Raw genomic sequence first — 21,746 nt, forward strand, 5'->3', positions numbered from 1 at the left:
GGTCTTCTAGTTTGGCGGGTGGCAGGAGCCTGACCGAGATAATCCCCGGCGGAGGCGATAATCCCGGGTCTGAACTGTTCATTTCCTCCAGAAAGGGTTATGAATTATAACTACCACTTACCCCCAAATACAAAAACCTGGCCTTTAAAGATTACATAGGTAATCTATGATAACTAATTAGAAAATATGTATAAAATAAAAGTAAATGTCACCTATAATTTTTCAAAGATAACCGTATGTAACATTAAATTCATACCTTTCTCATTTTTAAAAAATACAATTGGCCAGGGGTGCCTAGCTGGCTCAGTTCCATGGAGAATCTCAGGGTTATGGGTTCAAGCCCCATGTTGGGTGTAGAGATTACTTAAAAATAAAATCTTTAAAAAAAAATAAAGTAGGGGCACCTGGGTGGCTCAGTCGTTAGTTAAGCATCTGCCTTCGGCTCAGGTCATGATCCCAGGATCCTGGGATCGAGCCCTGCTTGGGGCTCCTTGCTCGGAGGGAAGCCTGCTTCTCCCTCTCCCACTCCCCCTGCTTGTGTTCCCTCTTTTGCTGTGTCTCTGTCAAATAAATAAATAAAATCTTTAAAAAAAATAAAAGTAAAAAAATAAAAGTGGCCATAAAGATATCACGGGCTGCAACTAGCTTCTTTCGTCTTTATTTTTTAGGGCAGTTTTATGTTCACAGAAAAATTTGAGGAGAAAGTACAGAGAATTTCCATACGCCATTGGCCTCTGCACATGCATAGTGTTTTTTTTTTTTTAAACAATTTAATTCTATTTTATTTTATTTTCTATTTTATTAAATTAAATAAAAAATTAATATCCTGGATTGAAGTGACAGATGCATAACTCTAAATCACTAAAAATCAAATTCTCTGAAAGGTATTTTTGTTATTTACTAATTATACTGTTCTGATTATTTTTTCGTTTGATGGAATAATTCCATACTTCAGAAAGAAAAACAGACTACTCAAGACATTTTTTAAAAAAAGACTAATAACTATTAGATATAAAAATGTATTACACAAAATAATACCTTTTATGTGTATTTTGAAGACTACTGGAATATACAAAAATCCCATCCCCCATATGCACACAAAGGACAAAATAATTAGGACAAAATAATTTGTCCTACCGCCTTATGCTTAACAACACAGAATATTGTGTCTGTGAACTGTTTCTGAAGAGCTTGAAAAATTCAAAACCACATTATTTTCTATTAATTTCCTCTTAGGAATAAAGGATAAGTGTAGAGAATGTTTTTTGGAAAACACATTGCTTTTTCTTTTGTTTTTTGGGGGTTTTTGAAAGATTTTATTTATTTATTTGACAGAGAGAGACACAGTGAGAGAGGGAACACAAGCAGGGGGAGTGGGAGAGGGAGAAGCAGGCTTCCCGCGGAGCAGGGAACCCGATGCGGGACTCAATCCCAGGACCCTGGGATCATGACCTGAGCCGAAGGCAGACGCTCAACCAGCCAAGGCACCCAGGCGTCCCCACAATTGCATTTTTTATTTAACTGTTGCTTTTAGGGGCACGTGGCTGGCTCAGTTGGTGGAGCATGTGACTCTTGATCTTGGGGTTGTGCGTTCGAGTCCCACGACTGGTGTAGAGATTACTTAAAAAAATTTTTTTTTAATCTTAAATGTAGCTTTTAATTTTTTTGACTTTTCACTAAAGTTTCACAGAGTGCTCTCTTCCCAGTCAACTACCCAGTATATCCTACAGGTTGTTCGATCACCTAGGTGTGTTGTAACATCTCCTTCTGTTCCAACAAGCACTGGCACCATTAAGGACATGCTTGGATGGCACTGCTGTAGGATGTAAAGGGATTTTAACTGTAATAATAGTGACTAAAGTGGAGCACATAAATAACAGTGTGGTTTGTTCATAGGCATTAAACAAAAAAAGTTTTAATTTTTGTTAACTTGCTCAAATGACATTACTATGGGGCAGAGATCATATATCACAACACGTGACCTTATCAATGAACTTTTGTACTCTGTTATATGAAAATCCATTGGGGGGCACCTGGGTGGCTCAGTTGGTTAAGCGTCTGCCTTCAGCTCAGGTGGTGATCCCGGGGTCCTGGGACCAAGCCCTGGCTTGGGCTCCCTGCTCAGGGGGGATTCTGCTTCTCCTTCTCTCTCTGCTCCTCCCCCTCCCGCTTGTGCTTTCTCTCTCTCAAATAAATAAATAAATTCTTAAAAAAAAAAAAATCCATTGGTCTTTCTTGCACTTTGAATGGATCATTTATCCAGGCATGATTTTGTAACATCATGCCTTGGTCATTTGAAAAATAACTGGCTCACTGAGTCATGAAGATCTTTTAAGTGTTAATACATTTCATTACATAGTATCAAAGGACCACAGTAATATGACCACTGGTCTCACCAGAAAAGCTTTAAATATTGGGAAGCAGATACAAGTTTTCGCTAAAATTCTGATCTGCACTCGAAAGCTCGTTTTATCATTGGGCAACAAATATAGTCAGTTGTTTTCCTTGAAGTGACAGCTCACTTCATTCATTTTTGAGAAAATGTCTGCCAAACACCCAGCCTTCGTTTGACTGTCAGCCAATCCAGTAAAAATGGTGTTGCGTGAGAAAAGCAGCTAGTTCAGCTCATGACTCAAATGACTGCATGAGTGATTTTCCTGGAGACAACCATCATGCTCCTGCATGGGGCAGAAGTACTTGTGCATTCCTCCTGTTTCATCAGAGTATTAAAAAGACACACTCCAGGCTCCTGGGGGGCTCTGTCGTTAAGTGTCTGCCTTCAGCTCAGGTCGTGGTCCTGGGGTCCTGGGATCAAGCCCCACGTGGGGCTCCTTGCTCAGCGGGGAGCCTGCTTCTCCCTCTCCCTCTGCCTGCTGCTCCCCCTGCTTGGTCTCTCTCTCTCAAATAAATGAATAAAATCTTAAAAACAAAAACAAAAGACACGCTCAAAGGTTGAGACTTAATACAACCGATAATTTTTACTGCTCCATTAAGGTCATTCTTAAGTGAACCTAGCATTCCTTCTCTAGAATTGCGTGAGAGCACAGATTGCAATGACTGCTAGTTCAGTGGGGTGCCACTCTCTGGAATCCTGCTGTGGCACCAGGAAGGCCCCCCTCCCCTCCAACTGCTTTTGCCGGAAAATAATGTCTAAGTATTATTATCAAGATAATCTTGACCTCCTGGATTTCCTGCGAGTATCCTGGGGACCCCAGGAGTCTGCAGACTACATTTGCAGCACAATCTTTGTGTGCCATTATCACACCTAAAAAAAAATTAACATCGTTTCCTTAGTGGTATTCAAATATCCAGTTGGTGTTCATATTTCCAAATTCTTTTTTTTTTTAAAGATTTTATTTATTCATTTGAGAGAGAGTGAGAAAGAGAGAGAGCAAGCACATAAGTAGGGGGTGAGGGTCAGAGGGAGAAGGAGGCTCCCCGCTGAGTGGGGAGCCCTATTCGGGACTTGATCCCAGGACCCCAGGATCATGCTCTGAGCCAAAGGCAGACACTTAACCAACTGAGCCACCCAGGCGCCCTCGTATTTCCAACTTCTTTTCAGAAACATCATATATTTCTTCAAGTTTTTATAACTCAAGATCCAAATGAGTCCACACCCTGTGATCGATGTCTTTTAATACGGAGGTTCTCCATCCATATCTTTTTTTCTTTGCCATTTACATGTTGAAAACACAGTGTTGTTTCTCCTGAAGAATTTCCACATTTGGATTTTCCTGATCATGTTAAATTTTAATTACCAACTTTCTGTTCCCTCATCTGGACTCCGAACCTGAGAAGGTCAATATTTAGGAAGAATTTTTGGCTATATATTAATAGCGATTCCCTACTCCTTGCCAGGTCTAAAAATGATTCTTTTTCTAAGGTACTGAGCAACAGGGTCGGTGACGGGTGTCTTTATTTTCTACCCCTTGATTCAGCATTCCTGCCATCAAGGTTTATCAAGCGCCTGTGAAGACACAGCTCTGTGCCGCACACAAAGCTCCCTCCCCCGTGAGCTTACATTCCTGTTGGGGGACAGGCAATACAGAAAAAGTAAAATATGCAGCGTGGGGCGCCTGGGTGGCTCAGTTGGTTAAGCAACTGCCTTCGGCTCAGGTCATGATCCCGGAGTCCTGAGATCGAGTCCCGCATAGGGCTCCCTGCTCAGCAGGGAGCCTGCTTCTCCCTCTGACCCTCTCCCCTCTCATGCTGTTTCTCTGTCTCTCTCTCTTTCTCTCAAATAAATAAATAAAATCTAAAAAAAAAAAAAACATGCGGCGTGTCAGGTGGCGTTCACCACGGAGGAGGACCTGTCAGGAGTGCTGTGGTGGGGTGCATTTGGGAACAGAGTGGCCGGAGAAGGCTTTACTGAGCAGGTGCGGTTTGAGCCAAGACTCCGCAATCAGGTGTGAGGCTCCATAATCATAATTCCAAGACTCTACCATCAGACCCCTACTGGTAGATGCCCTTGGTTATTCCCAGTGTCTGACAACACCACTCCATCTGGTTTCCCTTCCTCCCAGCAAGTCGGCCTGCCTCCCTCTTTCATACTTGAGATGATGGGAGGGAGTGAGACCTGATCTCAGCTTTTCCTTCCTTGTCTGGGGGCTCTGAGAAGTGGCCTTCCATCTCTTTTTCTCCCGGGAAAATTACAAAGTAAGAAGCTCGCAAAAAAATTCTCCGAGGAAAAAAAATCCGAGGAAAGTGAAAAAAAAAAAAAAATCCGAGGAAAGTGAATACCTCATGCTTTTGTTCCTTCATTTTAAACATAAATTAAACATAAACGGAACAGCTTGAACCTTGCAAAATCCAGTTATCTTCCTGAGCGTCTGACAAGTCTTTCTCCCTGATGAGTGAAGGATTCTCACATGGCCAATGGCTTAGAAAGGTTATATCTAAGGATCCCCTGGGTATACAAGGGACTGTTTCATTTCTCTCTGCCTTTCCAGGACTGTGCTTGCGATAGATGAGGAATGAAAGAATGACAGGAGCAGGATCTTACGATGCTTGAAATGCAGCCATGACCAGGATCATCCAATTTGGTAGTCCTGGCCACCTGAGGGTACCAGGTGCTTCCTATGCAGCCCGCACCTTGCTACCAGCAACACCCAGCTTTTCAGAGGCAACCACCTGAGGGGAATGAGTGGTACCCGTGCCAGAGGAGGGAGCTGCCCCTTCAGCCTGTTTCTCCTGCTGGCCAGATCTTGGCTCGGCAAAAAAGTCATAGTCATTCTGTGTTATGCGCAACTAATGAATTATTGAACTCGACATGGGAAACTAATGATGTACTATACGTTGGCTAATTGAATTTAAAAAAATAAAAATAAAAAATAAAATGAAGAATAGTTTGTAAAGTGAAAAAACAAAGTCATAGTCATTCTGAATAAGTTTTAGTACTGGATGCATTATTTTTATAGAGGATTTAGAGATAATTTCTTTTTTTTTTAAAGATTTTTATTTATTTATTTGACAGAGAGAGAGACAGCGAGAGAGGGAACACAAGCAGGGGGAGTGGGAGAGGGAGAAGCAGGCTTCCCGCGGAGCAGGGAGCCCGATGCGGGGCTCGATCCCAGGACTCTGGGATCATGACCTGAGCCGAAGGCAGACGCCTAACGACTGAGCCACCCAGGCGCCTCTCTCCCAAATAAATCTTAAAAAATAAAAAATAAAAAAGACATGGGTATGAGTACTATTGGACCAAGTATTATTACAAAATTAAGCAGTTGAATCAAAGATTCCCATTTTTCATGAGTAGATCCAGAACAGAATGGATCAGGGTGTCTATTGGTCCAGATACCTCTGTTTACAAATGGAAAGACTAAAGCTCGGACTTCCTGGCCTCCAGAACTATGAGAAGCACATGTTGTTGTTAATGGTCTCAGCAGCTCTAGCGGATTAAGGGATAGGCCCTTCTTGGCTGTGACCGTTTCTCTGACTTTCCTTGTTTTTGATGACGTTGACAGTTCTGAGGAGTTCTAGTCCGTATTTTGTAGGATGCTCCTCTACTGGCATTTGTTTGGTGTTTTCCTCCTGACTAGACAGGAGTTATGGGTTCTGGGGAGGAAAGCTAAAGGACCATTTTCATCATATCATGTTAAGGGTACTATATCAGTTTCCTAGGGCTGTCCTAACAAAGTACCACAGACTGGCTTAAAGCTATAAAATAAATTTGTTCTTTCCTGGTTCTGCAGCCTGCAAGTCTGAAATCAAGACGTTGGCAAGGCCATGCCACATCTGAATCCTACGGGAAGATCCTTCTTTGCTCCTCTCTAGCTTCCAGTGCTTTCCCTAGCTTCCTCGGCTCCTGCGGCAGCACGTCAGTCCCTGCCTCCTCTGTCACACGACATTTTCAGCTCATCCCTATGTCTCTTCTCCTCTTCTTACAAGGACACCAATCATATTGGATTAAGGGCCAACCCTACTCCAGAATCACCCCATCTTAACTAATTACATCTGCAATGACCCAATTTCCAAATAGAGTCAAATTCTGAGGTCTTGGGAAGGACATGAATTTTGGGAGGATACTCTCGAACCCAGTACCGGTACACGCTATCAACACGACTTATGACTGTTGGTGTTGACCTTGGCCAACTAGTGTTTGTCAGATCTCTCCACTGCAAAGTGACTCTTTTCCTTTCCCCTTTCCATACTGTACCCTTTGGAAGGAAGTCACTATGAACAGCCCACATTTTTGGAGTGGGAAATTATGCTCCCTATCTTTAGGGTCGAGTATCTACATAACTTATTTGGAATTCTCCTGCATGGGGAACTTGTCTCTTCTCCCCATTTATTAATTTATTCAATCAATCCAGTATATATGTATGGTTGTATCTGAACTGTTAATTCATGCCCCTGTGGTACTGCCTAGAGCATAGTACTTATGGGCATTTTCTTTTGCCTTTAGTCTTATACACTCCATTCCTAAAGTTACTTAGGTCAGCTCTTCTTTCCCCCACCCTCTTCAGTGAGGTTGCTTCATACATTTAGAAAGCTACAGTTAGATTCTCTTATCATAGCCTGCATTATTTCCTGGGATCTTCCAACCCCCTAAATGATTTTTAAAAAATTTGTTTGCAGTGAGGTTCACTCTTGGTGTTGTAAAGTCCTATAGGTTTTGAACAGTGCATAAGGTCATATATCCACCATTACCGTATCATACAGAATAGTTTTACCACCCTAAAAGTCCCCTGTAGTTCATGTATTCATCCCCTGCAGCTCAAATCCCTGGCAACCACTGGTCTTTTTATTGCCTCCCTAGTTTTATCTTTTCCAGAATGTCACATGGTCGGAATCATATAGCATGTGGCTTTTTCAGACTGATTTCTTTCACTTGGCACTATGCATTTTTGATTCCATGTCTTTTTGTGATTTTTTGGAGCTGACAAGTATTCCCTTGTTTTAATGGACTATGGTTGGCTTACCCATTCACCTTTGGATGGACATCTTGGTTGTTTCTGGTTTTTGGAGATTATGAATAAAGCTGCTGTAAACATTCATGTGCAGACTTCTGTAGAGACATACGTTTTCAACTCAATTGGGTAAGTACTTAGGAACATGACTGCTAGATCATATGGTAAGACTATGTTTAGCTTTGTAAGAAACTGTCAAACTGTCTTCCAAAGTGACTGTGCCATTTTGCATTCCTTCTAAAAGTGAATGAGAATTCTTGTTGCTCTGTGTCCTTGTCAGCGTTTGATGTCAGTTTTTTAAAATTTTTCATCATTCTAATAGGTGCATAGTGGCATCTTGTTTTAACTTGTAATTTTGTGATGACAGGTGATATTGAGCATCTTCTCATATGCTTATTTTCCATCTGTATGTTTTCTTTGGTGAAGTGTCCGTTCAGATCTTTTGCCCATTTTTTAATCACACTTTTTGTTTTCTTATTGTTGAGTTTAGGAGCACATCTAACACGCAAATCTTGAGTTCTAAATACTATTCTCCACTAAAAGGAGCCAGAAGTCCTTGGAAAAGTGGTTGGTTACTGGGTCTGAGCAGGGGAAAGACAAGATGAGCCTGGAGCATCTTATAGTACTAGAAAGTAAGACAGTGCTCAAAAAAAGCTGTGGGCTTGTCTAAAGAGTAGAGAAACCCATATGACAGAGGCCTCCAAGTGGCCAAAGCGAGAACTGACTGAGCCACAAAATAATAACAGTATTAGATTATAACCTATGGAATAAAATAAATATCCATGAATTCATATTGGTAATAAATAAATAATTGAATAAGTAAATAAATAAATAAGGCAGAAGGGATGGCTCTTCCTTAGAGAATGATTCTAATTAAATAATATAGAAGGAAAAAAAATAATATAGAAGGAATAAGAGAAGTAGAAAATCACCATTAGAACAATACCACAAAAACAACTAGTGTAGGCAAGATCCACCAGTAGATGCTAAAAATAGCGGATGAAAGTGAGAGGAAACAGGATATTGGCACAGTCTTCAAGTATCTACCCCAATATATTTGTTAATTAAAAAGAGAAAAATAGTAACTTCACAGTGCAGAAACCCCACAGACATGCCCTCAACCAAGTGATCAAAGTAAACGTCACTGCTAATAAGACATATTGACATCTTAAACCACAGATACGATATGTTGAGAAGGGTACATCGCTTCTGTGGTATTCTTGCCAAAAACGGATGACCTCAATCTACTCATGAGAAAACATCAGACAATCCAAACTGAAAAACATTCAGTAAAGTAACTGACCAGTACTCCTCAAAATGTCAAGGTCAGAAAGACAAGGAAAGACTAAGGAATTGTCACAGACTGTAGGAGACAAAGGAGCCAAGACAACTAAATGCAGAATGAGATGATGGATTAGATCCTGGACCAAACAGCTCCCCCACCGCCCCCCCAAAAACAAGAGGACATTAGTGGGAGAGCTGGTGAAATCAAATTTGCACCAATTCTCTAACTATATCAATGAATATTTTACTAGTTCTTAGTTTTGACAACTGTACTGTGGTTATATATAATGTAAACACTAGTGAAAAGCAAGTTAAGGGTATATAAGAAATCCCTGTACTATTTCTGCAATCTTTTTGGAAGTCTAACCAAAATCTATTCCAAAATAAAAAGTTGGAAGTCATTTTGATACTCACCTTTTATCTGTTAGTTATATAAAAATACCTTCCTCTTCTTGCACTACAGTTGAGTAGATGCATGTCCAAACTAGCGCCTCAGTTTTACCTCCCAAAGGCCATTCCATCATTGCTTTGTAAGGTCAGTGGCCTCTGACCTGACCAAAAAAAAAAAAAAAAAAAGAGTGGGTTGTTCGGTCTTAGGTGATGTTATGTGGTATACCATGTTGGTGGATCAAATACTCTGGGAACCTTCAGACAGTAGGGCTGGCTGAGGCTTTGGAGGCAGGAGAAGCAAACCCAGATGCACAATATGTGTTGTGTTGATTTCAGCCCGCATAAATTGCTCCCCTTTCAGAATGGAGGAAGTCCAATACAACTGACTTGTGACCAAGAGGCTGGCTGGTCTCCTTGAGGAATGGTACTAGGTGGGGGATTCAGTGTTGCAGCAGGGTGAACACCCAGCAGTGGCAGTAGCCAGAGCAGCCGTAGTGAGTGGGTTCCATGCTAGTGGATTCATTTTTTGCCTCTATCCCTACTACCATGTGCCAGCACTGGAGTGCTCACTGACCACTGATATCATTGGCCAATGATAACCGGCAGAAGCATGCTATTTGCTTCGTTTGGTCTCTTCCGTGGCAGATGCTCGCTAGTGGGCGTTAACATGCGATGCCCGTGCTCCAGAGATCCCACTTTGTGCTTACTCCTAGAGATCCATCTACATGCCTCTTCTCCAAACCTCTTGGACCCTGATTTTCCAATCTTTCTCCTTCAAGCCATTCACCGTTGCCCATGAGCCTATACTTATTGTTCTATCGGGCCATTTTTCTTTTTACGAAAGGGGATGATCAGGTGCGTGACCTGGAGCTCTGCCGACTGGAGGGACTTCAGTTACCCCTAAGTGGAGCTACAGTGCAGTGATAGTCCATTGTTAGCATACACCCTCATACTGAGCCAACCCATTCATGAATCGGGCTTGAACTCTTCCCTCTTCTATCAGCTGGTAATAAGAGCTCCCTGTTATGGCCATATAGGTGTGAGCTGAGGGAAAGGTGCTGGCCAGGCAATGGTGGGTGACCTGGGGATCCAAGCCACCTACCTGTGCAGCTTACTTTGCCCTCTGGCCCTGCTTGTGCCCAATTTTGTCTATTTCGCTTTTGTCTAGTGCTGGGTTGTTTTGGACCCATCTGCCTTTATGACTCGGTGAGTCTGATAGAACGTTCACAGCTCATGATGGCCACCTCCGGCCATGTGGGCACTTGATGTCTTGTGGTCACATTCACCATGATAACCAGGACCTAGTAGTGGGCCAGCGGTACTTTTTTGAATGGTGTATAGTCTCTGTTGCAAATGTCATGACCCTGCTCCCAAACCTTAGAGATCTATACTGGGGTTCTTCTTTTAGGGTTTGCCACAAACTCTCCCTGGCGTCTCTCCTCCGATCATAGGTACCTCCAGGACCATTAGCTACGTGTGGCTAATGGAAGCACAGATACAGAACACTTCCGTAAGTAACAGAAAGTTGTACTGGACAGTGCCACATCTTGATCTAACAATTTACGTGAAATACAGAGACTAGAGGAAGATATTAAACAATACCACATGGATGCAATCATCCACATACAGAATGTGGAGAATTCTGCAAAACAAGCTATCCAGTTTCTTTTATTTATTTATTTTTAAAGATTTTATTTATTTATCTGACATAGAGAGAACACAAGCAGGGGGAGCTGCAGGCAGAGGGAGAAGCAGGCTCCCTGCCGAGCAAGGAGCCCGATGTGGGGCTCGATCCCAGGACCCTGGGATCATGACCTGAACTGAAGGCAGAAACTTAACCGACTGAGCCACCCACGAGTCCCATGAGACCCAGTTTCTTTAACAAATAAATGGCATGGGAAAAAAGTGAGGGGAGAGGGAAACCGCTAGAGATGAAAAGAGATTTATGAGACATGTTAACCAAATGCATTGTGTGGACTTTCACGAGATCTTGATTTGAACTAACCAACTGTAAAAGAGACGTTTTTTGAGACAAGCCAGTTAAGCAACACACAGAGAGTGGAAATGTGAATTCATTCAAACGTGGCTGGGGAGAAGGACCCAAGTAGGAGTTTGTATTCATGATTCAATTGAGAAGAAAAACAAAGCTGGGAATAGCTTTATCTTAGTAATGTTAGCAGCATGCTTCTCCAAATTTGCTGTGGAAGGAAAACGGAGCTTGGAAGAGCTTCAAGAGCGGCAGCCCCATCACTGCAGGATGGTTCTGAAATTCACCCAGCGGGAGGGTGGAGATGAAAGGACAGCCGGCTTTTCCTTTACTTAGCTGGTGAACTATAACGCACACTTAGCTCTCCTCTTCCAGGGAGCCTTCCGGGCTTGCCTCACTGCCCTACTCCATCCCATCCCCGAAGTTGGCTCCATGCACTTCCCTCCTCACAGTCCTGCTCTCGGTCTCCTCTAACTGTGACACCAGCTGAGAGTTGCAGGGTAAGAGAGACAAAGGGTGTGCGCCAAGGCCCTGAGATGAGCTGGAGCTCAGGGGATACAGGAACCCAAAGGGAAACTGGAACTCAGACGCCAAAGAGGAGATTGTTAAGAAGTGGGGTTGATGGAGAGGGGAGCAGGGACCGGCAGGGCGTTTAAGTCCATGGCAAGGAGCCTGTCTTTGTTTGAAAGACCAAGGGAAGCCACCGCAGAGCGTTAAGCCCAAAAGAAGCTGCTCTCCTGTTCCCCTTTGTGTTAGGTAAGCCTCACCTCTCCGTTGGGAGTACTGGCACAAGCCTGCTGCCCTGCCTGACTCAGCAGGGTCTGGCAGGGCCACCTTAAGGCCGCGCCACCTTAAGCAGCCCCACCCCCTGCACAGCCAATGGGCTGGCGCGGCCACCTGGCCACCCGCCTCAGTGCGCACCCAGCTATGGCCAGTCTGCTCCGCGCTGCCGCGACCTGGGGGCTGTTCCCCTGGAGGGGCTACTGCTCCAGGGGAACGCAGGTAGGTGGGGGGAGGGGAAGCCCGCTGGAGGGTGGGCGGCCAGATGCCAAGTTTCCGCCAGGCTCTGCGCTGCACCAGCACCCTGTGACCTTGAGCAGAGGATCGCTGGGCTCACTCTGCCAAGCGTGGGTGTTGAGTGAGATGGGCCGAGGCCCCCCCAGCTGCCACAAATGGGACTATAAATGGGGTGTAAAATTAAAAGCGTATGGGCTCCAGGGCGCCCTCTTTGGGGCTCCCAAATGTGCAGACACATTTTAAGAAACAATGCCTGGGAGGTAAGAATGTGGGAGGCGGCGCCCCTCTGTGGACTGGCCGTGAGGCTCCCATTCCCATTCCTTCTTTATCAAGCTCGGCGTTTCTCGGTGCGCCTGGGGCAGTGTTGGAGGACGGGCAGAGATAAGTAACCCTTCCGAGCCACTTAGGCAGGGCTGGCTACGTTACAGAACCCTGTGATGTTCCTTTTTGTAGAGTGAATCTGGCTCCTATCTTTACCCAGGTGGTGTTTTTTCCCACGAGAAACATTGACCTCGATGGTTCTGTTCGGAAAGGGGCATCTTTGTAGAGTGGGTTTGCTTCCAGTGGGCCCACTGGCAAGGCCTAGCGGTGCTGGCCCGCGGGGTGGTGTCAGTGGGGCGTGGGGAGGCCAGAGGTGCCGGCAGCCCCTCCCCCACTCCAGGACCTGCCACCGGGGCCCCAGGTGCCTCCGAGCGACTCTGGCAGTGCGTTTCTTCTCTGCAGGGCGAGCTCAGCAAAGGCTTTGTGGAGGCTCTGAAGGCAGTTGTGGGGAGCCCGCACACGTCGACCGCTGCCGCCGACCGGGAGCAGCATGGGCACGATGAGTCCATGCACAGGTGTGGGGGCCCCTCCCCCACCGGAGCCCTGGGCTGGGAGTAAGAGGCCTGGGCCGTCTTCTCCCCCACCCATCCGTTTTAGGGGGGCTCTGGCCTTCTCTGCCTCTCCTCCACACCCATCCCTCTCCCACCGTGTAGCCTCAGGCCCTGTGATACCTTGGGGCTCCTTGGGAATGAGCAGGACCAGTGGGTACCATGCTCCCAGAAACTGCTAAGGGTCTGGTTCTAGGTGCCAACCTCCAGGCGCCGTGGTGTGGCCCCAGAACGTGGAACAGGTCAGCCGGCTGGCAGCCCTGTGCTACAGCCAAGGAGTGCCCATCATCCCGTTTGGCACTGGCACCGGGCTTGAGGGTGGAGTCTGTGCCGTGCAGGTAGGCAGCCCCCCCCGCCCCCGCCCTGCCTGGGCTCTGGCCCCCTCCCACTTGTCACACTAGTGGCTGCCTCCACCCCGCCTTACCTGCCATGGGGGGCGGGGGGCGGGCTCCGGACCGGCTGCCAGGTCAGCCTGGAGATGAGATCCTATGGAAGGTGGCCTGGCTCTGGGAAGACGCGGGTCCATCAGCTCCTCGGCACCCCTCCTGCCAGGGTGGTGTCTGCATGAACCTGACCCACATGGACCGAATCCTGAAGCTGAATGCGGAGGACTTCTCTGTGGTGGTGGAGCCAGGCGTCACCCGCAAAACTCTCAACACCTACCTGCGGGACAGTGGCCTCTGGTTTCCTGTGGGTAGGCTGGAACTTGAGGCCCTTCCCTGGGGCCCTGAAGGCTCCCAGGTGGCAGGGCTGTTTCTGGGGCGCGAGGGGACCCCTCCATCCCCGGGTACTTGCCCCAGGCCGCACTCTGCCCTGCAGACCCAGGCGCAGACGCCTCGCTCTGCGGCATGGCGGCCACGGCGGCCTCCGGCACCAATGCTGTGCGCTATGGCACGATGCGGGACAACGTGCTCAACCTGGAGGTGGTGCTGCCTGGCGGCCGGCTGCTTCATACCGCAGGCCCCGGCCGGCACTTCCGGTGAGCACCCTCTCCCCACGGAAATGGGGGCCTCCGGATTGGTGGGCCAGGCCAGTGAGTCTGCTCCGGTCTGAGACTCAGTTCTTCCTGCGCCAGGCCAGTTGGGGCTGTGCAAGGAACAGCTGTCGTGATGGCAGGCTGGGCCGACGCCCCCACCTGGCAGGGGCCTGGTGGACGGAGCTGGGCTTCCGGCTCAGGCTTGCGGCCAGAAACCCAGCATCTCATGGCTGGGCACTCACCTACCTTATGTGTCCCCGGGGTCCAGGAAGAGTGCAGCTGGCTACAACCTCACGGGGCTCTTTGTGGGCTCTGAGGGGACGCTAGGACTCATCACAGCTGCCACCCTGCGCCTGCACCCTGCCCCTGAGGCCACGGTGGCCGCCACCTGTGCATTTCCCAGTGTCCAGGCAGCCATGGACACCACTGTTCACATCCTCCAGGCTGCAGTGCCCCTGGCCCGCATCGGTGAGCTGCGGACTGGGCAGTCCAGGTGGGTTCCCCGGAAGAGGCCCCCTTTGAAGTCGGCCTCCCCTCACCTGCCCTCTCCTTGGCCCCAGAGTTTCTGGATGAAGTCATGATGGATGCCTGCAACAGGTACGGCCGGCTGACCTGCTCCGTGGCGCCCACACTCTTCCTCGAGTTCCATGGATCTGAGCGGGCACTGGCCGAGCAGATAGAGCGGGCAGGTGTGCTGGGGTGCTGTGGGGTGGGGGGGCACAGGCTGGCCCTGAGTAAGGCCCCGTGTTACACCCCACCCCCCCCTTGCAGAGGAGATCAGCCAGCACAACGGAGCCTCCCACTTCTTCTGGGCCAAGGAGGCCGAGGAGCGCAGCCGGCTCTGGGCGGCGCGGCACAACGCCTGGTACGCCACTCTGGCCCTGCGGCCGGGCTGCAAGGTGAGTTGGCCTGGGGTGGTGGCGGCACCCCCAGCCCGCCACCCTGTTGTCCCGAGCAGTAGGCTGAGACCCACCGTGGGCAGCATTGCCCCTACCCAGCTGTTTCTCAGACACTGTCTAGCGGGGAGAGTAGTTGTCTGCCAAACCCTCGGGAGGGAGCCCCGCCTGGGCACAGGGACAGCGCAGGTGCTCTTAGGGTTTGTGAGGCTGGCTGGAGAGAGATGATGAAGCGGAAGGGGTCAGCCAACAGGAAGGGGACACTGGGCTCCAGGCAGCACGTGCAAAGGCTCGGCCTCGTGGGCCGCTCGGGGCCCTGCACGGAGCCGGGCGGGGAGCAAGGTGAGAGCTGGGGAAGCCTCCGCGGGCAGGGCAGGGCACTCACTCTGGCCATTTGTCCAGTTGTCCAGGGGAAACAGGCCTAGAGAAAAGCAGCTAGTTTTTGTGGGTGAGGCCAAGCCTCCTCTGACCTGTTCTTAACCTTGACCACAAGGACCTCTTAACGTCCGGGGCGGCGGGGGGTGAGGGGGGAGAACCTCACAAACCTGCCCCCAACTAGGGCTATTCCACCGACGTGTGTGTGCCCATCTCCCGGCTGCCAGAGATCCTGGTGCAGACCAAGGAGGACCTGAAGGCCTCGGGACTCACAGGTTGGCATGCCCACTGCTGGAGCGCCATGCGGGAGGGAAGGGGGATGGGCTGGGCTGGGGCAGCAGCTCTGTCTTCTGGGCCCCCAGGAACCATTGTTGGACACGTGGGCGATGGCAATTTCCACTGCATCCTGCTGGCGGACCCAGAGGACGCCGAGGAGTTGCGCAGGGTCAAGGCCTTTGGAGAACATCTGGGCAGGTAAGAGCAAAACCCTTGGCTGGTGGGGAGGGGCGGAGGAGCACCCTGCTGAGGATCTCTTCACTGCCTCCCAGGCGGGCACTGGCACTCCACGGGACGTGTACTGGGGAACACGGCATTGGGCTGGGCAAGCGGCAGCTGCTACAGGAGGAGGTGGGCGCCGTGGGCATAGAGATCATGCGGCAGCTGAAGGCCATGCTGGATCCCCGAGGCCTCATGAACCCAGGCAAGGTGCTGTGAGGGGCTCCAAGCCCTTGGCCCACAAGCCCCCAGACAGTGGAACTTCCTGTTCTGGAACCTTCCTTCTTGTCACAGAACAGTTCTGTCTTGGCCCAGACCTGCAGGGGTCCTTGCCTGCCTTCCCTTGGTCAGGGCCTCCCTGCTGCCGGGGGCCAGGGGCAAGGCCTCAGGGACTGAGCTCTCTTAGCCTTACTCCACTTGTCTGGTGACAGGAACATGCTTTCCTGGTGTAGGTGTCCTTGGACCCCTGAAATAAACCAGAACCCCATTTGCAGCAGTCTGGAGATGAGCAGACAGTGCCTGTGAATGGCCTCCTGTGCCTGCCCTCCCTACCTCCTTCAGGTTCTCTGAACTTTGTCCTTGTCCCTCGTCCCTTCTCCCCTGCCTGTCCTCTGACTTACTGCAGCCTGGGAGGGGATGGTGCTTAGGCTACTGAAAATCACTTCCAGGGACCCAGGTCCCTGTCCCATCTGCTGCTGGTGAGAAGACCAGTGCCTGAGGATGACATCCATGGCCCATGGCCGACATCCCTCACGACAGACCACCCACCTTAGCCTGGACTGGGCCTAAGAACATTCTGAACATGTTCTCCAAGTGGCTGTTGCCAATCAGTGGAAATGGAAGTGAAATTTTTCTCCTTGTATTATACTGCTCCATGCTGTGATGTATCAGATTACTAGCTTTTCCCCTCCAAGTCAGGATCTGCCCTCCCCTGGGCCTCCCCGGGCTTTAGGATCCCTGGCCAGACCGCTTGGTCCGTGAACTTGTCAGTTATTCCCAAGCCCACGAGAGGGCGCCCCACACCAGAGCATCCGCGCTGGGCAGCAGCACCCAGGACTCACCTCTGTCCAGGGCCTACAGCTCCCTGCCCTGGGTCCCCCTCCCTACTTCCCCAAGGTTGGGGTGGGGGAGGCTTGGTGTCCTGGAAGCCAGTCTCTAAACTCCGCCCCAGGAGCCCATCATGCGGGCCCATCTCCCTTGGCCCCTGAGCAAAGGTGCTGGGTGAGCAAAGCAGGGAGGCCAGTTGGACCCTCCCATCTCCCCTTACCCCCACAAGCCACCGTTGAGCTCCTTCCCTGCCTCCATCCCTTGGACCCCGCCCCTCCTCTCCCCATCAGCTGTCCAGGCCCTGCGCAGAGGCTGCCCTTCTGGGACTCCTCAGCCCAACTTGGTTCTTGGAAGCCACTCTTAACGCTGGACTCAGCCCAGTTTGCTCCTCTGTGACGTTTCTACCCCGGGGCCACGAGCAGTTGCTGGGCCAAGGGGTGGTGTGGGGGCAAGCCTCACCGGCTTTCCCCAAGCGACCCCGCTCCACGAACAATCTAAGCATCAGCCGCGCGTGTCTGGACATACGGCTCCCTGGCCGCACCCCCCACCTCCACCCGACTGCCTCGCCCCTGAGCTCAGGGGAGAAGTCTGCAATGGAGGTTTCTCCCCTTACTGGGGACGGCTCTTCTTTGATGAGCTGAAAGAACAAGCACACTGTTCACTGAAATACCAGCCCCTGAAGACTCAAGTGACTATTTTTGCCTTATTTGCTTTGTGTGTGTACTTTCTGGGGAACCATCTGGAATTGAGTTACACATTTCTTGACACCATTTACCTACAGAATTCAGCATCTATCTCCTAAGCATAAGGACCTTCTAAAAACCTCAACACTGTTAAATGGCTGCTAGATGAACGGTCTTAGTGAGGTGCTTCTGCCCAGGAAGCCCCCCAAAGCGTGCTGGGCTCTTAGTGGAGGGAGGGGGCAGAAGCCCCCTCACAGTTCCTGCCGGTTCCCTCCCCTCCTGGAAAGACAGAGCTTGGGAGAGCTGCCTGGATGGAGCATGAATGACCGACCAGTCCCACCTGGGGAGCCTGCACCAGCCTGTCCCACCCCCACCAGAGGACTGGTGGCAACCCGGGGTATTCGGAGAACACCACAGCCAGCAGAGGGCTGCCATGCGCTGGGTGGGAGTGCAAGTCGCTGGGAGTGGGGACAGGGACCAGCCCGGCGTGGGCTCCAGCCTGCCCCACCGGGTCATGACCACTTGGCTCACCCAGGGTCCTGCCAAGGCCGCATGGCCTAAGCCACCAAGGTGGTCACAGAAGCCTTCGCCTGCAGGCCCAGGGGTCAGGCAAGGAGATCTCCAGGGCCAGCTTTGCTAGAGGAATTAAATTTAGAACAGGGAGACACAGTTGCCAGGCAGAAGCAGGAGGTGCTGTGAATAGAACAGTGCTCTTTGCGGTGACAGAACTACCAGGGAGCCGGCTGTGCATGTGCCAGAGGCTTCCGGGCAGATTCTCTGACCCTCACGGTGACCTCTGAGCTGTGCGACTCTGTCCCCCCACTCACATGCAATTGAATCTGAAGTTCAGAAGAGCAAAGTCGTCTCCCCAGGATCATTCTGCCCAACAGAGGAGCTCACATGCAGACAGTTTAGAGCTCATGCTCTTGCCACCCTGGGGATGATTGGTCCCCCCGGGGGGGGGGGCTCCCCCATCCCGGGGCAGGGGTCTGACACTAAGGCCCAGGCTCAGACCCAAATTCTTCTTTAGCATTTCTCTGGACATGCTGAGCGTGCCTGCGCCTTGGTTCACACCTGCCCACTGGCCTGCACTGCCCTTGCAGAGTGGGTGCTTCGGGAGGCGCATGACACTAGAGGACTGCAGAGACAGGGCCTGGGGAGGCAGAGCCCACAGAGGCAAGGGCACTCGAGAGGCCTGGGGAGGGGTGTGGGCACAGAAGCTTGGAGGCATCTCCCTCCAGAGCCTTCCTCCGCAGGTTCTGCGGGAGGCTCTGGAATGCCGCTCCAGGAGCCCCTCTGGCGCGGGGACAGGCCGGGCATGCGTCCCTACCCCCTGCTCTGAGCTTCCCGCCCAGCTTGAGGTGTGCCAACTCTTGTGAGCCCGGAGTGGCTGCTTCTAGTTCAAGGGCTCTGAGCTGGCTCAGCCCCAAAGCAGGGCCTCTTTCTGGGCCTCAATGAAGCATGCCCATGAGTCAGCACCGAGATGCAGACTGAGCAACAGGCAGGGCAGGACGGGACGTGGGATAGGGAGCTGAGGATGAAGGCGGGGACTGGGCCGATACCTGGAAGAATCCACAGCCTTGCAGCCTCCACTGGCCGCAAGATCTTTTGCCCCCGCAGATCTTTCCTGAAGAGTTCTGTCACAAGCACTCCACAGGTGATGGCAGATGGACTCCATGATGCTTGGGAGGGCCAGGAACCCTGAAGGACTCGGGTCTGACCTGCCAGGTTCACTCTGCCCAGGCATGACTGCTCTGAGGACCACTCCACACTCCCGTAGTGCCAAGTAGCAGCCTGGAGGAAGGCTAAGGAGGTAGGTGAGGGAGTGGGGGATAGGCCTTCAAGCCCCACTTCTTGACTGTTTAATAATACCTCATTAAAATAAAGTCACACAGTGCATCTTTTATTAGACATTTTAATACCATATCAAAACACCTTGACTAATGAAGAAAGCTTTTCCCCCAAGCTTTGAACATTTTTTAAAACATTTTATAAGGTTTTTTTTTTTGTATTTTAATATATAAATACAGAAACCTATCTTGCATGGGCTGATGCCACGTGTGAACATCAATGGCTAAAATGTTCTCAAACAGAGTGCCTGAAAACAGGGATAACTGTACATATTCCTTTAATAAGTCTTTTGTCTGTTTAAGTTTTCTGGAAAAAAAAAAAATCCACAAGGGTCTAAGAAAAATGTTCAGGCATTTTTGCAGGACACTTGTGATTGTTAAATCCTCTGAACTGACCAGAACCAGGAGCGAAGGAGGGAGAGGAAAAGGGAATGGAGAGGAGAAGATCCTTGATGGGTTGTTTTTTTGGCAATGAAGTTACATATCAGGGTCCCAAGGGGAGAAAAGTGCAAAACCAAGCCAGAATAATGGAGGAAACAAACAAACAACCACAACCCCCCAAAAAACAAAAACAAAAACAAAAGCCACCACCCAAGGCAGAGTGGTTGGTGACAGAGGGCCGACGGGGGCGCTGGGCACCGGAGACCGTGCGCGGCCCCATGCGTCTCTGTCACTGAGGGGGTTCTAGCCGGGCGGCTGACAGCAATCCGTAAACATCACGAGGGAAAACACCAGTCGACACTAGACTTTTTTTTTATAATTTTTTTTTTTTTTTTTTGTAAACACTTTAGACAGACCCACAACGCCTTTCAAAGGTGTAAAAGAAAATGCCCTTTCCCTCCTGGGATGAGGGGTGAGGGGAAGGATAGCAGTTGATTCTTCTCTCAAACTCGCTCTCATCCAATTTGGTGTCCTCAGGGAGAAAGGGAGAACCATTCTCTGGAAGTCAGTGCAGAAGGGGTGCCCTGTTCCCACTGGTGTCCCCAGCTCAGCTCTGCCCGTGTCCGATGCCTCCTCTCAGGAACGGGGGCTGGCTGTCCCTGTGTGGACCGGAACACGTTAAGTCGCGCTCTGGCGGCCGAGGCCGGCCGCATGCATCCCGCCGAGGCTGGCCGGGCGTCTGTGGTTCCGCTCTGGGGCCTGAAGCCAAACGTCCCGCCGGGGTTGGGACTCCTGCTCCGGCGCCGGCCCAGTCCCTCTGCCTCACTCTCACCCTTGCTTTTTCTTCTCCCCGTGTCCTCAGTTTTTGAGGGGAAGGTAAAAAGAGCAAATGTCCCTGATTTGTCTGACATCATCAGCTGTTCTGGGAGTTTACTTGGAATAAATAAAATAAACCTAATGAAGAACAAAGGAAAACAAAACAAACAAAAACAAGAGAGCGAGAGCAAGAGAGAAAAGAAAAGAGGCCCCAAAACCTTTGGATGTGAGATGAGGTGGAGTCAGGGTTTTGGTTTCTCTGGCGGGTTTTGTTCGTTTGCCAGAAAAAAGAAAGTGCCGGACCAGAACTCGCAGGGACAGGTAGGACGGGGGACAGGATAGGATGGTCAGCAGAGGAGCAAGGTGCCCTGGGGGAGAGATGGGGAGTCAGGCTGCATGGCTAGAGAGGGACCACCTGTGCACATCTGGTGGGGAAGGCTGTGCCGGCCTGCTGCAGAGATTCGTCTGCAAGTGGGCTGTGTGAGTGTGTGTGTGTGTGTGTGTGTGTGTGTGTGTGTGTGTGTGTGTGAGCGTGAGAGGCAGGTGGCCTACAGGCGGGAAGAATCAGCAGTGACATGATCACGGGTGAGCACCGCAGAGGACAGCGTACCGTCCCCCAGGCTGTCGTGTTTAATAAGTGGGATGTCCATATGGGGACAGGGAGTGAGGTTATCCCCCTGGCCCCAAAGAAGCAGAGACCCTGAGAGACAGGACTCGCCCTCGCCACCCCTCAAGCACAAGGCGGAGCGGGGCGCAAACCCAGGGTCTGGTCCTAGAGCTCACGCTGCTGCTTCTCCCAGCCGGCACATTCCACGGGATCTTTCTGAACCTTCTTCAGGGAGACTCACTTTAGATGTCTGGAATACACTGGTCTTTTCCCAACGAATCTAATTCTACTGAGCAGGTTCTCCTTCATTACCTTGTGAGTTCATATTTCCTATCCTTCCCGGAGAATCATATCAGCCCCTGCCCCCCCGCCCCCCATAGAATCACTAACTAATAAGATGCTCCCCTCTTGGTGTGGTGTGCAAGGGCAACTGAGTTCCCTACCCTCCAGGCCCCAGAGTGACTTGACCCCAGGCCTTGAGCCCGGAGCATCCCCAACCATGGGCTCACCTTTGAGAGGAGTCAGCAAGCGAGCCCAGCAGGGTCAGTCTGCGGGATGTTCTGGACAAGATCTGTTCACTTCAAACCACGAATCTATGCAACTGAGGCAGGGAGGTGGCAAGGGGAGACAGGTTACCGCTGACCAGGCTGTTCCTTAGGGGGCA

General features: G+C 50.3%; 2 protein-coding genes across 5 annotated transcripts in view; one reads left to right on the plus strand and one right to left on the minus strand.

The window, feature by feature from the left end:
* The first annotated feature begins 11,954 nt into the window (after positions 1-11,954).
* On the plus strand, positions 11,955-17,433 carry LDHD (lactate dehydrogenase D). Of its 2 annotated transcripts, none has more exons than XM_036088084.2 (11): positions 11,955-12,072; positions 12,811-12,923; positions 13,153-13,294; positions 13,509-13,650; positions 13,776-13,935; positions 14,201-14,400; positions 14,493-14,621; positions 14,704-14,831; positions 15,388-15,478; positions 15,566-15,677; positions 15,752-17,433. In XM_036088084.2, exons 1-11 carry the CDS (start codon positions 11,998-12,000, stop codon positions 15,915-15,917), a joined length of 1,458 nt encoding a protein of 485 aa, XP_035943977.2. In that variant the 5' UTR covers positions 11,955-11,997; the 3' UTR covers positions 15,918-17,433. The 2 variants fall into 2 exon arrangements, with proteins under 2 accessions (XP_035943977.2, XP_035943978.2); XM_036088085.2 differs by having other exon boundaries at positions 16,324-17,433.
* A 1,877-nt stretch (positions 17,434-19,310) lies between these two features.
* The window catches only part of ZNRF1 (zinc and ring finger 1), a 94,609-nt gene continuing 92,173 nt past the window's right edge, over positions 19,311-21,746 (minus strand). The window contains exons 4-5 of one of the 3 annotated variants that reach the window (XM_036088086.2): positions 21,592-21,683; positions 19,311-20,318 (exon numbers count right to left, since the gene is read on the minus strand). In XM_036088086.2, coding sequence (XP_035943979.1) covers positions 21,626-21,683 — 58 coding nt within the window. In that variant the 3' untranslated portion in view covers positions 19,311-20,318; positions 21,592-21,625. Of the gene's footprint in view, positions 20,614-21,591; positions 21,684-21,746 lie in introns of all 3 variants that reach the window. The other 2 variants (XM_036088089.2, XM_036088088.2) reach the window with 2 other exon arrangements.

Source organism: Halichoerus grypus, chromosome 15 (assembly GCF_964656455.1).
Source record: "Halichoerus grypus chromosome 15, mHalGry1.hap1.1, whole genome shotgun sequence".
Lineage (NCBI taxonomy): Eukaryota > Metazoa > Chordata > Mammalia > Carnivora > Phocidae > Halichoerus > Halichoerus grypus.